At 36.5% G+C, this 17239-nt stretch overlaps 1 protein-coding gene across 5 annotated transcripts in view; it reads left to right on the top strand.

The window, feature by feature from the left end:
• The window catches only part of LOC101895744 (atlastin), a 37294-nt gene extending 21445 nt beyond the window's left edge, over positions 1–15849 (top strand). For 2 of the 5 annotated variants that reach the window (XM_011296018.3, XM_005187857.4), the window contains exons 2-6: positions 11005–11382; positions 11449–12381; positions 12441–12721; positions 14900–14966; positions 15029–15849. In XM_011296018.3, the coding sequence (XP_011294320.1) occupies positions 11188–11382; positions 11449–12381; positions 12441–12721; positions 14900–14966; positions 15029–15154 (1602 nt within the window). In that variant the 5' untranslated portion in view covers positions 11005–11187 and the 3' untranslated portion in view covers positions 15155–15849. Of the gene's footprint in view, positions 1–2519; positions 2748–11004; positions 11383–11448; positions 12382–12440; positions 12722–14899; positions 14967–15028 lie in introns of those variants that run through there. The other 3 variants (XM_020038309.2, XM_059118996.1, XM_005187855.4) reach the window with 3 other exon arrangements.
• The last annotated feature ends 1390 nt before the right edge of the window (positions 15850–17239 follow it).

The following is a 17239-nucleotide window of genomic DNA, read 5'->3' as shown; positions in this document are numbered from 1 at the left end:
GCGATATTTTTATGAATTTGTAAAACATTTTCTATCGGATTTGTTTAATTCGTCCCATTAGGATAGATATATGCATTTTAGAAGCATGCTGAGCACCTTATTTACTCCAAACATTGTACGCTGTAATAGTTATATCATTCTTAAGTTAATTGCCGATCATCACTCACCACATATTCTCTTCGTACCTCCCCCAAAACACAATATGTGCAATAGTTCCCGATTTCCTTCAAACTTCCCGTATCTCCAAATATCTGCTCATATTATTTCTTCCACATCGTTACACTCCTTCTGGTATCTCCCGCAGTCTTCAAAACAACTGATATATATTTTTTGGCTCAACTTCAATTTAAATTCCTACATAATGCTAAGATCGATGATATTTGCCCAAAATGACAACTATAAATCACTAACGTAACAGAGGTTTTAATGCGTCTTAATGTCAGGTCGATCAGGACAAATTGGGTAGGCAAAATTTAAATAATAAAAAATTTTATTTAATTTTCCTATTGGAACAATAGTTTGTTATTTAGTTTAATTTATCTGCCGGTGTAAATACGCACTGCATCTTTACAACAATTCAGCTTGAAAAGTGTTTTTAAATATATAATGCGCATTTTTGGCACTTTCGCTATAAATTCTTGTGAAATATGCGCCATTCGAATGTTTTGTTTGCAAATGACAGAATGGTTTATATTTTCGTTAACAAAGAAATCATGCAAAACTTCTCAATATACATTTTAACCGATTTTATTTCGTCATTGTTCAAACTTGAGTCATGAACGTGTATTGATCGGTTAGGTTTCTGAGTTCACTCATTATATTAAATAATTAATGGATTACAATAATCCCCTCATTTCATTTCTCTCTCAATGTATTTTTTGTTCAGTTTAGAAAAAAAAACCTTTGTTACTCTTTTCTTGCCGGCCTTGCAATTGAGAGAAGAGAGTAAAAAAATCAAACCAGATTATATTGCATTCTCTTCCATGATCATCTCAAAACCACGTTGACTTTGTTTTGTTTTTATTTATTTAGGCAATACGAACTTTAGCTGACGTTGTCACAGACACTGTGCAGAGATGGAAATTTAAAATTGTTATAATATTTCGATGAGTTAAATTAATTACCATTGAGTTGAATTTTATTAAAAGACAGTATTTTAATAAAATTTAAAGATAAGTTGAAGGAAGTCTTTATAGGCGAGCTTGATTAGAGTTTTAAAAGACGTGCAGATGTAAGTTTTACAGACAAGCTGGAAGAAAGTCTTTAGAAATATATAAGCTGAAGAGAGTATATTTATACGAGCAGAAGGGAGTCTCTGTAGACAAGCGGAAGAGGGTCTTTATAAACAAGCGGAAGAGGGTCTCTTTAAACGAGCGGAAGAGGGTCTCTATAGACGAGTTTATGGCAGGATATATAGATGAGGTGAAAGGGGTCTTTATAAAGGAGGCGAAGACCGTCTTTATAGACGAGTTAAAGGAAGTAATTTTACGCGGGCTGAAGGGAGTATTTTTAAGCAAGCTGAAGCAGGTATTTTTTGAGGAGAGCTAAAGGGAGTATTTTACTGCGAGTTAAAGGGAGTTCTTATAGGCTAGTTAGTAAACTCTTAGAAGAGTACACCAATATTGAATTATAACTGATCAATATATTCATCATTAAAACTAGCGGCTTAACTCTAATTTAGTAAAAACTCTCAGATTTTTATGAAATTTTTTCCAGAGGTAGATATGTAACATTGATTTTTTGGACCCAGATTTTTTAAAAAATCCTCCAAAAGTCGGAAAACCCCCTCGAAATTTCTAAAATGCTGCAATATTTGTCATCTTCTTTCTTGGATCCTGAGATGTGGGTCTTTGAACCCGGACGTGATGAATATGTTTAGTTTTTCTAAATTGTGTGCTGTTTTAAGGGCAGGGGCTTAAGATTTACTCCTCTGTTTATGTCCATACATTATAACCTTTCAAAAATGCTACAATATTTGTTTTTATCTTTCTTGGATCCAGAGATATGGGTCTTTGAACTCGGACGAGCCATGTTGTTCTGTTCAGTTTTTCTAAATTGTATGCTATTTTGGGTAGCCTTGAGATTTACTCCTCTGTTTATGTCCAATACCGGCTACGCCAACTAGATTTTTTCTAAATTTGATAATCCTTTTAGGTAGTCGGCCTTCGGTCGGGACTGGAGAATATTTGACTATACTTTTTATAAATTTTTTGGACTCCCAAAATTAGGCCTTTGGGGGATTTTTAAAGAATCTGATCCAGAAATTAATAATTTTGATACAAATTCAAATGATACATATATTGTTCATATCGGTTGTGTAGGTCCAGGTCTTGGACCCGCACTTTTGGGTATGGGGGTCCCTACCTCTGGAAAAATTAAAAAAAAAAATCGAGTTTTTACTAAACTAGAGTTGTTCCAAAACAGCTGTTACTTTCTAATTGGATTCCTTTTACAATCAATCAAACATTCCCATCTCTGCCCACATATCACACACACTTGCTTGCATTGAACAAGTGTATCTCAATCTAAACACGCCTGCTTTACTGGCCATTTAGTATTGAATCTCTCTCGGAACCGAACGAATGTGTGTGGCGGTGGCGGCGATCTGGTTGGTTAACTGAGATTATTTATCATCGAAAAAAAAACAAAAGAAAGGTCCTAAACAAAACCTTTGCGTCGATTTTGAACGGGTACAAGAAGACCAGATTTGTAACATTCAGTCGTACTTCTTTTTTTCGGTTTACTATGTATGTGTCGTGTGTTGTCTATTTTACATATGTATTAACATTTCTTGCCACCGTATAGACAGAAATTCTTTGTTCGCTGACAAAAAGATTTGTGGACAGACATTAACTAATAAATCAAAACTCGTGTGGTTTTGAGTGTTGTGGGCTTTGGGAGAAGTAACTTTTGTGTGCAGGAATGCAAGTTGGTCTGATCGAAGTTGAAATATTGTGAAAATACCTATTTCAAAATTTTAAAAAATTATTGGGTATTGAGATCATGATCCCAATAAGAAGACAAAGAAATTAAACGTGTCGATTTTGTGTGCAGCTTGTTCAAGAGACTTCTATGGTCACAAGTGATTGTGTGTGCAAGTGCAACAACAAACAAATTGTATTTTCCCATAAAAAAAAAAAACATTTTTAATCTTATCACCTCAGTTAGCCCCAAGGTACCCCAAAACCTAGCCATCCATGTGTTTGGCCAAATATCAATGTTTCATTTCAATACAACAGCAACCAACATCAGCTATCATTACCAAAAAGAAATGAATGAAAGCAATTTTGTTTTTGTTTTAATTAAAATATATTTATTATACACACATACGTACGTATGTGCATACACACAAGTTATAAAAAAAAAACTTTTATGTCAACGTCATCAAAGGTCGATCCGCTATTGGCTGACTGACTTAACAACCAATATCATTTGGCACACAACAACAAGTTTAACAACGTTCCCAACCTTTGGATTCAACGTTTGAAATTGCAATATCTTTTTCACCAAAAACTTGTTAAAAGCCAAACAATAATAATATAATTTATTAATGTATTTATTAATTTTATATTGGCATTCATTATATTATTGGCTTAAAACTCTCACATACCTATCTACATCAAATGACATCTTATGGTCTGAAAATCTTGTCAATTTGGTGATCATTAACAATATTTATTTCTCACAGTCTTTGTAAATATGTAGTTATATCTATGTGTTTAATATATCTTATAAGGTGTTGTTGTTGTTTTTATTTCTCATTTCTGATAAATAATGTAATTGTTTATGTGTCATCGCAGTTATCTTCAGTGCAAGATGTGTGAGTGTGTGCTTGAAATAAAACAATTTTGGGCAATAAAATAGCAGTCGACAAAGCAAAGAGCTATCGGAAAGCTGAGCAAAGGATTTGTTATAAAATAACACCAGAAAAAATCTTTTTAGCTGTAATGAAGGGGCTTTGATGTCGGCATTTATAGTCGAGCTAAAGCAGTCCTTAAAGACAAGTTGAAAGCGGTCCTTTGTAGAAGATTAAAAGCATTTTAGTCGTCGAGGTAAAGGCGATCTATATAGACGAGCTGAAAACTATCCTTTTTATGGAAGTGGAAGGAGGTACTTTTTGGACAAGCTGAAGGCGAGGCAAAATTAAGGCTATCTTTATGGTCGAGTTAATGGCGACTAATATAGACGAGCTGAGGGAAGTAATCCGTTTATAGACGTGCCAAAGGCTGTCTTTGCTGACGAGTAGAATGAGAGAGTTTTTATAGACGAACTGAAGGAGGGAGTCTTTATAGATGAACTGAAGCAGGGAGTCTTTATAGACGAACTGAAGCAGGGAGTCTTTATAGACGAACTGAAGCAGGGAGTCTTTATAGACGAACTGAAGCAGGGAGTCTTTATAGACGAACTGAAGCAGGGAGTCTTTATAGACGAGCTGAAACCGTGTTTTTTAGACAAATGAGTCGCTATATACGATTAAAGTATAAAGTCTGCCAAAAATAATAAGATATCTTTAATATTTAAACAATAAAAGTTGAAGTTGTGTTTACATTTTTTGAGTACGTCAATATCCACTAAGTAGACCAAAAATCGAATTCTTCAGTTATACCTACCTAGTCGAATCCGTTCTATTCTAACTTATGGAGGATATAGTGGCACTCTTTAGGGAAAACCTAGATAAAGCTTCGAATCACGGGATATCCATATACCCAACAGGGACATCTGGATCCGGAACACCCCACCATTTAACGGTATAGCCGTCTGTAACGATGGTTTAAAGATAGAAAGTGAAACGGGAGCTGAGGTCTTCTGTGAATGTTTGAATATCCGAAGATCCTTCAAATTAAACAACGACTGCTGTGTTTTTCAGTCAGAAATCTTTGCTGTCAGGAAAGCCATAAAGCTGATGGCAAATGGAATCAATGAACTCGATGGACCGGTGACTATATATGTCCATAGTCAGGCGACCCTGAATGCTCATTTACAATCAAATCTATGGCAGTTCTGGAATATAAGAATGCTCTGGAAAAGGTTAAGTCGTTTGTCAAACTCTGTTGTGTCCCTGGATATTGTAACATATCTACTAATGAGTTGGCTAGACGCGGATCTGAGTCAGTAGATTTAGAGATTGGGAGCTCAGTGAAGCCACCCTTATGTCACTTCTTCTAAGTACGACACAAGCCTTACCTTGGGAGATTTAATCAGAACTGTTTAATTGGAAGGGGATGTGATGTCCCCAAAAAAATATGGCCGGTGGTCTCCGAACGGAGATCAAGGTCGCTCATCTCCATGGCGAAATCCGACCTAAAGCCCGTGGTAAACTCATCTCAGTTTACTGCAACACAAGAGCCAAGACTTCCAGTTTGGCGGCAACGACGCTAAATACTGGAGGCTTTGTCAGGTCGAGGACGAAACCGAGACTGTGGAGCACTTACTCTGCCACTGTCCAACTCTTTTCGGAACCAGACAGAGGCTACTTGGTAAGAAAACTCTGCCCGGCTTGTCCTCTTTCAATCAGCCAGAAGATTGAAATGGCTAAAGACAACACGCTGATCACATCGTGGATACAAACTCATTAATCTACTCGTTTCTATCTTCAACATATTTCTTCTTTATTCAATTTACTTTCCCTTATTTTATTTTCTGTTTTCTCTTAATCCGCTGTAATTTTGCTCTACCGTAATTCAAAGAATCCAACGGATGTTAATATTGTTTTTTTTAATTATTTATTTATATTCTCTTTGATTTCGTCGTTTACGTTTCCCATGATCTAATAAGCCACAACGCGACCACTCGTAGATACATAAAACACACACGCACTCACAGTCAGCACAATTAAAATTAGTTATATTTCAAAATAAACAAAATAATTGCTTAGTATTGAAATACAAATCCGAATAAATCACTGTGCGCGAATAAATATGTATATAAATCTGCACATATTTATAATTGTTTTTGTAAATATATGTATTGCTGAAATGGACTTTATAATTTATTTGAAATACCGGTTTTTGTAATATTTAACGTAAAAATTATAAAATGTATATAACATATTTAAGACGTAGGCAAATATTTGCATATATAAAAAATACTGTCAATGGAGAAGAGATTTTGAAACACGTTCCACTCCTTCCAAAAAAATGTGTGTGTGTGTGTGTGCCCAATAAAGAGATCATGATACATATTATAATTGTCGAAATAAATTTCTAAAAACGTCTGCTGAATTTGCTGTATAGTTTAATGGGTTAATGTTTCCAAATTGCCTTAAATCGAACCAAATTTTTGTTTGCATAAATACTGTAGATTTTTAATAATTTAAGGCAACTAAAATTTTTGTATTGTGATTGAAATCGTCAATTTACTTAAAAAATTTGGTCTTCGTTTAACTGGATTGGGAAAATAAATTAGAAACAATCATGAGAACGAAATTTTGAGGCAGTTTTTCTTCTGTGCAAAGTGCTCCATACGCAAATGACATTTCGAAATCGCGAGTTTGTGAAAAAAATTAAGAACGATTTAATTATAGCCGTCCCTAAATAACATAGTTTTTATTTTTATTTTACCCATCCGATTATACGATCATACGATTGTTTTCTTCCATCAATCTTTAAGTTTTATGTTATTTATTTTTAAATATTAAACAATTAACACAAATGTTCTAAAATGTCCATTTTGCTAACAATTCGACAGTTGAAGATCTCAAAATGTCCATCATTAAAAATGCTTCATTTATAAAATCATTCGTTGATTGTTGTGTGCATTATGTTATTCACAATTTAAATACATACAGATTCTGTGTAGCATGGCAAAATATGGGTGAAAAAATATTAAAAAATAAATGGTATTGCTTCCACATAATTATGAAATGTACGTTTTAAAGTTTCACATCTAAGGTGACATAAATTTATGTTTTCCAAATACCAGACATTTAGTAGTTTCGGTTCACTCATAGCTTAAATTTTCAAAACCATCTCCATATTTCGTTCCCAAATCATCATTGTTTTTCATTTTAAAATTCAAAATTTTGGCTTAATCCATCCTTCCAATATAAAATTGTATATTATTCAGTACTTTTCGTGCACTTATATTACTAGACACCAATAGGTTAGGTTAGGTTAAAGGACGCGCGGTTACCATATGGCAACCGCTCCATTCGTAGACCTATAGGTCCATTGTGTTCATCCTAGAAGAATGTTAAGAAAAGAGGAATAAGTGGTTGGTAGAAGAGGTGAAGATAAGAGATAAAGTTGTAGAGTGTGATCTACGACTGAGGAGTTTGCCGTGTCGTCTTTAGCCACTTGAATCTTCTGGCTCTTCTGGAGAAAGAAGACAGGTTATGTGACACTAGTTCTCCCACTAGCCTGTGTCTCACATAAATGAGTGCTGGGCAGTGGCAGAGCAAGTGTTCGACTGTCTCGATTTCTTCTTCATCTTGACAGATCCTACAGTAGTCAATGTCGTCGCTGTCCCATTTCGAGGTCGTAGCCCTCACCTTACAATGACCTGTGATGATACCCACCACAAGTTTTAAATCAGGTTTTGACAGTGGGCCAGATTCTTTTGGAGATGGTGCGTCCCATTTCGTCCAGCCATTTTTGTTGGATTCTCTGTAGGAAATGGCACAGTGGTGGTTTAACCGAATTGTCTACTTCAATTGTAGTTGCTTCGGATCCTAGTCTGGCCAATTCGTCTGCAGTCTCGTTACCTGGGATGTTATAATGGCCAGGAACCCAACAGAGCTTGATGGACAACCCAGTGTTTCCCAAGGCGTCCCTGCAGTTCAAAATAGGAAGACACCAGCTCCCGTACCACAATCCATCTTTGAACCGTCGGTATAAAAAGCTATGCCGCGGAAAGGTGGGTTGTTATGGGCCCAGGCGTCTCTGTCAGGTGGGTAGAAGCTTAATCTTGGTGAAATATAATCACTTGCATAGGCTATCTCTCCCACATTCCTTACACGCCTTAGAATGGCAGAATGTCCAAAGGGTTGACTGCGCCATTCACTTAGTTCTCTGAGTCGAAGAGCACTCCTGAATGCCTGTTCCTCCACATATATGTTCAGCGGACTTAGGCCAAGTAAAGTATCCAGTGCTGCTTGAGGGGTGCTCCTGAAGGCACCCGTTATTAGTAGGGATGCGGCTCTCTGAACTTTATTAAAGTGTCGTGAGTAGGTTGACTCCTTCAAAGAATGCCACCATACTAGAGATCCATAGATTAGAATGGGGCGAACGATTGACTCATACATCCATTTAATTATGTGTGGTTTGAGGCCCCAGCTTTTACCTATGGAGTTCTTACAGTAATAGATTGCGATCAAGCCTCTCTTAGCTCGCTCCTCGGTGTTCCTCCTCCAACTTAATTGGCGGTCAAGGATAGTGCCAAGGTATTTGGCTTCTGGTGAGAGGTTTAAAGTGACTCCATCTAGTCTCGGTGGTGTAAATGAAGGATATTTACGTTTTTTAGTGAAAAGGACGAGCTCTGTCTTTGATGGGTTCACTAGACACCAATAACTATTCTATTACCGAATTACAAATTTAGTACCATATACTAGTTTTCGTACTCTAATAGTATCCATTTTTAAAATCCTTTACTTATCTTAACCACATATGCGTAACAAGCAGGACTAATTGGCATTCACTCTGACGCGTTCATAGAAGTAATGCTGGAATACAGAGTGAATACCGTTCTCGTCATAAAAACAAGAACTGCCTCAAGAAACTAATGTAATGTATAGTGCAACTGAGGATCGTTATGCAATCGGATTTAATACTACTCAGTACTCCAATGCCAGGGAACAATATTCATTGGGTTTCCTGACCAGGATCATGGAATTATCAATTACCTAATAAGTTATCCCATTTTATGTGTTATTCCGATTATGTTATTCCAATTTCAAAGTCTGATTTGACTTCTTCCTGTTACAATCGTCCCTGAAAGAGCACTTTCATTTCATGCTACTAACCAAGATAGTTTCAGCACTAAGATTGCAAATTACCTTAAACAGCACAGGCAATCTTACATGATCTTCTACAAAGTCTTCCGTGTTGCTCATTACCTCTTGAATTCGTGGAGAAAATTTGGAGTTAGATATATCCATCGAAAGCAGGCATAAAATCACAATTCTAATTTCACGACAAACAGAAAGTAGAATTATAGAAATAAAGTCCTCAAAGCACTTGTTGGACTGGTAGCGACTGGACTTTTTCCTCAGTGGGGTATTTTGCGAACGTCGTTGTTAACTAGACAGTTCCTGCTGACGGGTTATCCGCCGTGTCACTCCAGCCATCACACAGTGATGAAAAACAGCGCTCCCGACTCATTCGTGAGCACTTCAGATGCTATCGTAAAGGCTTCAAGAGGAAAATAGTGCATCGGGTTATCCGCCGAGTCACCACAGCCATCATACAGTGATAAAAAATACTCCTTCCGATACATCAGTCAGCACTTTAGATGCTATCGTAAAGGTTTTCAAGAGGAAAAGAGTGCAAAGAGTGAAGCCATTACCCTGCCGTAATTTCCTTGGAGCCGTAACTTCCTTGGTATACTCGTTCAATTGTAGCACACCTTCGGCCGGGATAATGTAACGTCCTCAATTCATACAGAGAGTGTATTATACCCAGTGCCATTAATAGATGCTCTTCATTCCTACAAAGCCCTCAATACACTCCACCGTCTTTTTTTTAGATTTGTGTGGTATGGCGCAGTTTCACCGGCTGCCCATATCCGATTATATGCACATAAATAAGTTATCTTCCTGTTTCCTTTTCCTTTTTTTTTGGTATTGTTTCTTCAGAAAGAACCCTCCAATTCTAGACGAACTGTTACAGTAACAGCGATTCCCATACTTAATCTATTCGTTCACTGAATAACAATGAGACCAAATCTAGTACATTTTTTACCACTATGGTAGAAGAGTTTTTTTTAAATCCAGTATACTATGATGTAGATTTTGAATCATGCTTGTAAAATTGAAAAAAAAAATCATAAATTTTGCATTTGCAGAAAGTGTTGACTGTATATTCAAATGAAAATTTTCATATGCCTGGGTTAGGCAAACATATGCCACATTTTGCAAAAGTGAACATTTGGTAAACCATATGGAACTCATTTTTATTAGGTTTTCCTTTAAGGAATTCAGTACCTATCACACACCTTCACACCAGAAGAGATGCTCGTGCAACATTTTAAGGTTGTACCTTTAGCTTTTTTAAATGTCGATTGTAAGCCAGTGTTCAATATGTAATTTTTCTATATACTGCGTATTGAAAACACAAAATTTCAGATAATTCGTTTCGGAAGTTACGGTGATTAACACACGGATTTGGCTAAATTGCTTTTAAATGCTGATCATCCAATTTTGTTGTTTTAATATAAATATTTCATTGAATTTCCAAAGAAATGATAAATTTATTGATCTCTTTTATTTGTTTTTGAAGAGGATATAAAATCATACATTTTCCCTCCTTTGCCTGTATCTTTATCTCCCTTTTCCATTCTTACCATAGATCTTAATATCCAATGTTCAGTTGTTTGACAACATTCGAGTACGGCACATAGTCGAAATGACAAGGCGACACCTTTAAATATTCCTTCTTTGATTCGCCTCTTCAAAAATAGACTAACAAAAATTTAGGCCTTTGGTTCCCCTCTAACATCTGTAGATAATTTAAAACATACAGTGCTCTTAACATAAAGACAACTGACACAATATTTGAAAAACTATTTTTAAACAAATCTTTTTTTTTTGCATGAATATATTATGGTTTTGGTACTAAAACGAACGTGATGATGATGAGCCATTCTCTCTTTTTTTGTAAGAGTCTAAAATCATTATGAGTCAAAACATGAAAATATTGCAACGTAATTATTTAAGGAACGTGAAGCATACACACACAGAGCTACCTACGCGGACGTTTGCAAAGATCTTGTAAAAAGCAATTATTTATTTAGAAATCTTTTTGAAAATTATTTACAAAAAAATTTTTTTCCCTTTCTTTTTTTTTGCAGAAGAAGACATTGGCATAATTGTTTTGTTTTCAAATCTGGTCCTTACCACCCACCACCGATAGGAGGAGGAGTAGCTGTTCTGCTTGCTCTACCACTCAATACCCCTTTAAACAATTTCCAATAATTGGAAAATCAATTCATTCAACATTATTAGACACTTAACCAGAAAAAACGCACCACACAATGCCTGGAGAGGCGGTACAGGTTATCTCCACATCGGAGGAGCACACATTTCTATTAAATGAAGATCAATTGAGCGAGGTGCTGATGCGCGAGGAAGTCAAAGATCGCTATGTTTGTGTGGTCTCAGTGGCTGGAGCATTTCGCAAAGGTAAAAGTTTTCTGTTGGACTTTTTCCTCAGATATATGTACTCCAAGGTAAGTCATAAAATCACCTTGCCCATTCAGAAAATGATTATGCCATATCTCTTTTCTACATTGTAGTACGTTCGTCATGATGTCACCGATTGGTTGGGCGATGAAAACTCACCTTTGACAGGTTTTTCATGGCGCGGCGGTTCGGAACGTGACACAACCGGCATACTCATGTGGTCGGACATATTTCTTCACGATTATCCCAATGGTGATAAAATTGCCATTATTCTATTGGACACCCAAGGAGCTTTCGATAGCCAGAGCACTGTCCGCGATTGTGCCACAGTTTTTGCATTGAGTACCATGTTGTCGTCGGTGCAAATCTATAATTTGTCACAAAACATCCAAGAAGATGATCTGCAACATCTTCAACTGTTCACAGAATATGGACGTTTGGCATTGGCCGATTCGGGCAAGAAACCCTTCCAACGTTTACAATTTTTGGTGCGTGACTGGAGTTTTCCCTATGAAGCTGAATACGGTGCCTTGGGTGGTGAACAGATTTTAAAGAAACGCCTGGAAATATCGGACAAACAACATCCAGAATTGCAATCGCTGAGACGTCACATTTCCTCATGTTTTCAAGAAGTCGCCTGTTTCCTGATGCCACATCCCGGCCTCAATGTGGCCACCAATCCCAATTTTGATGGCCGTCTCAAAGACATAACACCGGAATTCAAACAAAGTCTACGCAGTTTGGTGCCCATGCTATTGTCGCCCGACAATTTGGTATACAAGGAAATTGGTGGTGCACGTATACGTGCCCGCGATCTCATACAATATTTCCAATCGTACATGACCATCTACAAGGGTGATGAACTGCCCGAACCCAAGAGTATGCTGGTGGCCACTGCTGAGGCCAATCATTTGACAGCCATGGCTGCGGCCAAGGAAATGTACAATCAGCTCATGGAAGATGTTTGTGGTGGAACACGGCCGTACTTAAGCACAGGACACTTGGAAGCTGAACATTTGAGATGTAAAGATAAGGCAGTGTTTCAGGTAGGCAGGGATTGTAATTTTAATTATTGATTTTTTTTAAGTTATCCTATTTCTTTCAGTTTTTGGCCAAACGCAAAATGGGTGGTGAAGATTTCACAGAAAAATTCCGCCAACAATTGGACACGGACCTCGAGGACATGTACATCAATTACAAATCGCACAATGAAAGCAAAAATATATTCAAAGCTGCCCGTACTCCGGCCGTGTATTTCGCTGTGGCTGTTATTTTCTACATTCTAAGCGGCATCTTTGGTCTGGTGGGCATGTACACATTTGCCAATTTCAGCAATTTAATTATGGGCATAGCCCTATTGACATTAGCTTTGTGGGCATATATAAGGTAAGAAAATTTTAAGAAAAACATATTTTAACTTTGAAGGAGAAAAGTGAGTGACAAATGAATTTTTGTTGAAGAACATTAAGAAATAGTTGAGCTCTTTTCGGAGGTAATTAAAACAGGCCCTATGATGTAATCTGTAGTACAGCTCGATAGAGTAGCTTATGAAAATGGGTTAAACTTTTTTCAAGCCTAATCTGCACTCTTCATTTTGAATAAATGATGAGAATTTCCAAGTTTATAGTTGCGGGCTTAATGATCAGATTATCCTACATTTTTTGATCTTTTGCTATAGATCTCCAATAGGTGCTGGGATTGCAGGCTTGGTTCAATTTTTTCGCCGAAATCAACTCGGTTCCAGTGCCATTTTCCAATTTAAATCCATCCGTGTTTCCAATTAAATTAAAGGACTGACTTGCTACCACATGGACAGCTGAAACTTCAACTAATCTGATAATCGATGGTCATAGAATTTCGACCGTTAACTCTCCTAATTGCATTCATCACAAGCTATCTGCGGTAAATGAAAAAGTTTAAAATGATCTTACTGTGATCCGCGATTACAAGACCTGTCAAAACGCAACCAGGTACATCAAATTAGACTAGTACGAAAATATTCCTTACGCATGTTGGCCTTACTTTTAATACAGGTGCATAAATCTACCTTGCCTCGGTGAGTCAGGAAAGATCTGAATGATCAAAATAGTGACCCATAGATAAAATAGAGAACATCTTGACTATGTATAACAATGTTGTTTGATTAAGGTTCTTGGAGCTCACCTACATCCATTGCTCTTGAAGAACGCCTGATGCACGCATAAACCTTGCAGAATAATAATGTTCAAAGTGCAGTATTGGAACTCGCACCACGTTGCCGAAAGTACCCAACTTACTCTAATATATACCATAAATCATGGTATAGACTCTTATTTTTTTGGTATAGGCCCCTAAAGGCATCTCCTAATTTAGAGTATTTGGGGGTTTTTGATATTTTTCCCAAGCAAAATTGCTGCATTTCTTCAGAGAGGGGGCCGTACAGAAATGAAAAGGGCAATTTGCTCTGACGGAATATCAATGGCAATGTTGAAACTGCTGAATAACCCGAGAGTTGAGTGTCGTATTAATATTCTCAGTCTGCCGTTAACCACTCTAATCGTTCCCGAAATTGGGCTAGTTGGTCCCACTACTGAAGTCAGTAAAGATACCAGCAAAGGAGAGTCATACAGGCCAATTTGTCGCCAGTAGCAAAGATTCTTCAGGCTTTACTCCTTTCCAGGAGTACTTCCAAGAAGTTATCCAGCTGCCAATCATCAACAATTCCGTCCACAACATAGTGCCACAATTGCATTGCACGCCATATCCACACATAGTGAGGATTCTTGCTGAATAGTCCGTGCCATAGAACAGTAGAAGTGGTCCTTGACTTATTAACGATTTTTGACACTGTCAATCATGCCACGCTGTTCGAAGTCTTTGAAAACACTACCCTCCGTTCTAGTTTCAAACGTTGGATAGTCAATTATATGTGTGGACACCAGTCGCAATTTGAATTCCGGAACAAGAAATCCAAACCTCGTAGAGTGAAACAGAGAGTTCCCTTTCCGGAACACCGCGTCCTCTAGACGATATTGTGATCGTAACCTATGTGGTCCTGTATGCATCACGTTAAACACCTAACTCGCCGAGTTTGCCGCATTCTTCCATGCGAGGAATATGAATATATCCCACAGAATCAAAGGCCACACACTTTAACACTCGGACCGCGGATATGATAATGTACAGGTCGAGGGACCACTAACTACCTTAAGATCTTGGGGTCGCATTAGACAGCATGTTCAAGTCGTCCTCGCAAGCCACAACTATCTGTGGAAATTTAAAAAAATTGAAAGTCGAAAGTTCCAATATAGGTCCACACCATGACTTGAGACAGTTCAAAGGTTTCATGCCCAACTGGAGTAGATTTTAATTTAGTAAATTATGTTATCATTAAATGAAAATTCGCCACGATTTCGATTTGTTGATCAGTAACGTTTTCAATTTCCCTCTACATTTATACAATTGACCACTATTCTGGATCTCTGTAGATTTCCCTACTATTATTTTTTTACAAAAAATAAAATTTTTTGGTATTTTGTTTTAAAAGAAAGAAAATTAATCTCACATGTTTTATTTGTTTTACAGATATAGCGGTGAATTAAGTGATTTTGGTGTTAAATTAGATGATTTTGCGACGTTACTGTGGATTAATGTAAGTCCCCTAAAGACAAACCTGTTGACACCACTTAAAATATTTGTTTCTTTCATTTGCAGTTTATGAAACCCATTTATCAGGGTTGCATGGAAAAGGGTATACAGCATGTGGCCACACATGCCGCTGAGCATGTAGTGGGTGGCGGCAGAACCACATCGCTTAATGGCAAGGTGAAAAGTTCATGAGAATACGCCAAAAATGCAATGCCCAAAGAAGCCCGCGAAACTAAAATAAATAACAGTAGTAGTAGTGGTGGTGGTGGTGGTGAAGGAAGAGGAGGAGTAGGGGCTAAGCCCAAGGCAAATAATGAAAAAGGGCCACCAACAACAGCAACAAATATGCTATTATCATCCTCATCATCGGCATCATCATCAGCATCATTTTTGAAAAATTCTGGAAATCAACAACAGCCACAACCATCCACGGTAGTTAATAGTAATAATTTAAAGCAACAGCAGCAACAACTCACAACGAACAACAACAACTACATTGATAAGGGAAAACAAACTGCTCCAAATGAATGTATTTTAGCCTCGCCAAATCTAAACGCTGTAGCCTCTGCCAACTCTAATTCCCCCACGATGTTTGCATCAATATGGAGTAAATTTTCAGCCACCTGCAATGAGGCCAAACAACAAAAACTCCTGCAAAGGCAACAGAGTCAACAAAATCATGGTAGCAGTGCAGCCACGGCAGCGACATCGTTGGGCGCCACTACAGCCGCCACCAATGGCTCTACAAATATTACGGTTTCGAATCGTAAAAAAAGAAAATCCAAGAAAAATAACAACCATAACACTTCCAATGCTGCAAAATAAATTAACTTTTTTATAACTAAATGAAGAACATAAAAGAAAAGACAACCTGTAATATTTTTTTTTAAGAAATCATTTTCTTTTCTTCCTTGAAATGACATAAACCCTATTTTCGGAATACAAACTCCTCCATAATATTGGCAAAAAAATGTTTTGTGTACATTAATTAGCAGGATTGATTTTATTCTAAACAAAATGAAATTTCCACACACACACTCCCTTACGCTCCTTGGTTTTCCATTCGTTTCTAAAGTAACCACGTAAATTCATAATAAAAAAAATTAAAGATATAATTCTAGTTTAAAATAATTATGCTTAACTTAAAAACAAATTACAGAAGGAAACAAATGAAAATAAAATCACTTAATAATATTATTTTTTTCTAAACTAAGGCGCTGGCGTTAAATGGTACATCAGATATTTTTTCTTTAGTTAACGATCTTAGAATTTCAATCCATTTGTTGAGGAAGTTTTCCAAAAGTAACTGAATAATGAAACATTTTTGAAATGTGTTTTTTTTTCGTTTGTTGTTGTTGTTCTTTGAAGGCTTGCTTTAATTTAATTTTCTTTTAATGTGTCATTAAGCATATATTTAAAAATAAACATTTATTTGTACTCTTTTTTTAATTTTGTTTTCTAAATATTGCGAATTTTTTTATATAAATAATTTTATTTGTTTTTTTTTTTTTTTACCGATTTCTGTTAATTTAATTACTACATATATACATACTTATATAAATATTATTTTATACATATCCACTCATGGTAAAGGTATGAAATAGAATTTCCTAAACATTTTTATTTGTTTTGCATTGTACGGCCGAAGACATAGACATTGAATGAGCATGCAGCATGCATGTGTGTGTGTGTGTGCTCGCGTTAGAGAATGCAACAACAAAACTAAGTTATGGAAGGCAACAGTAACTGTTGCCAAATATATTGATTAATGGATGAATTTAAAACAATGTTTAAATTGAAAAATAGTAAACAAACCAACAAAACAAAAAAAAAAAACAAAATATTAAATAAAAACAAATTAAATCCCTTTAAACTCACAAAACAAGATGTCTTTATATGGGGACTTAAGGCAGATGATATGGGGAAATGACCATAAGCTACTGTAGTGAGAAACTATGCAGCTCGCTTAAAAGACGACTTTAAGATCGTCTATAAAGGCGACTTTGGGATCGACGATAGGGTCGTGGATAAGGACGTGTTTAATGTTGGTTTAAGGTTGTGCATAAAGACGCCTTTAGGGATAATCAAGACGACTTAAGGTCTACAAAGACGATTTTGAGGTCGTCTATAAAAGACGACTTTAGAAGAGTTTAAGGTCGCCTACAAAGGTCCTCTATATAATTTTTAACATTTAAAGCCGAACTTTTTATACCCTACACCATTTGAAAGAAACTTGAAAAATTTCCAAAAATATTCTGTCGAAAAATCCCGCTTGAA

The sequence above is a fragment of the Musca domestica genome, unplaced genomic scaffold, assembly GCF_030504385.1.
Source record: "Musca domestica strain aabys unplaced genomic scaffold, Musca_domestica.polishedcontigs.V.1.1 1, whole genome shotgun sequence".
Classification (NCBI taxonomy): domain Eukaryota; kingdom Metazoa; phylum Arthropoda; class Insecta; order Diptera; family Muscidae; genus Musca; species Musca domestica.
The sequence above is the reverse complement of the archived record's forward strand: the minus strand, read 5'-3'. Positions and strand labels throughout refer to the sequence as shown.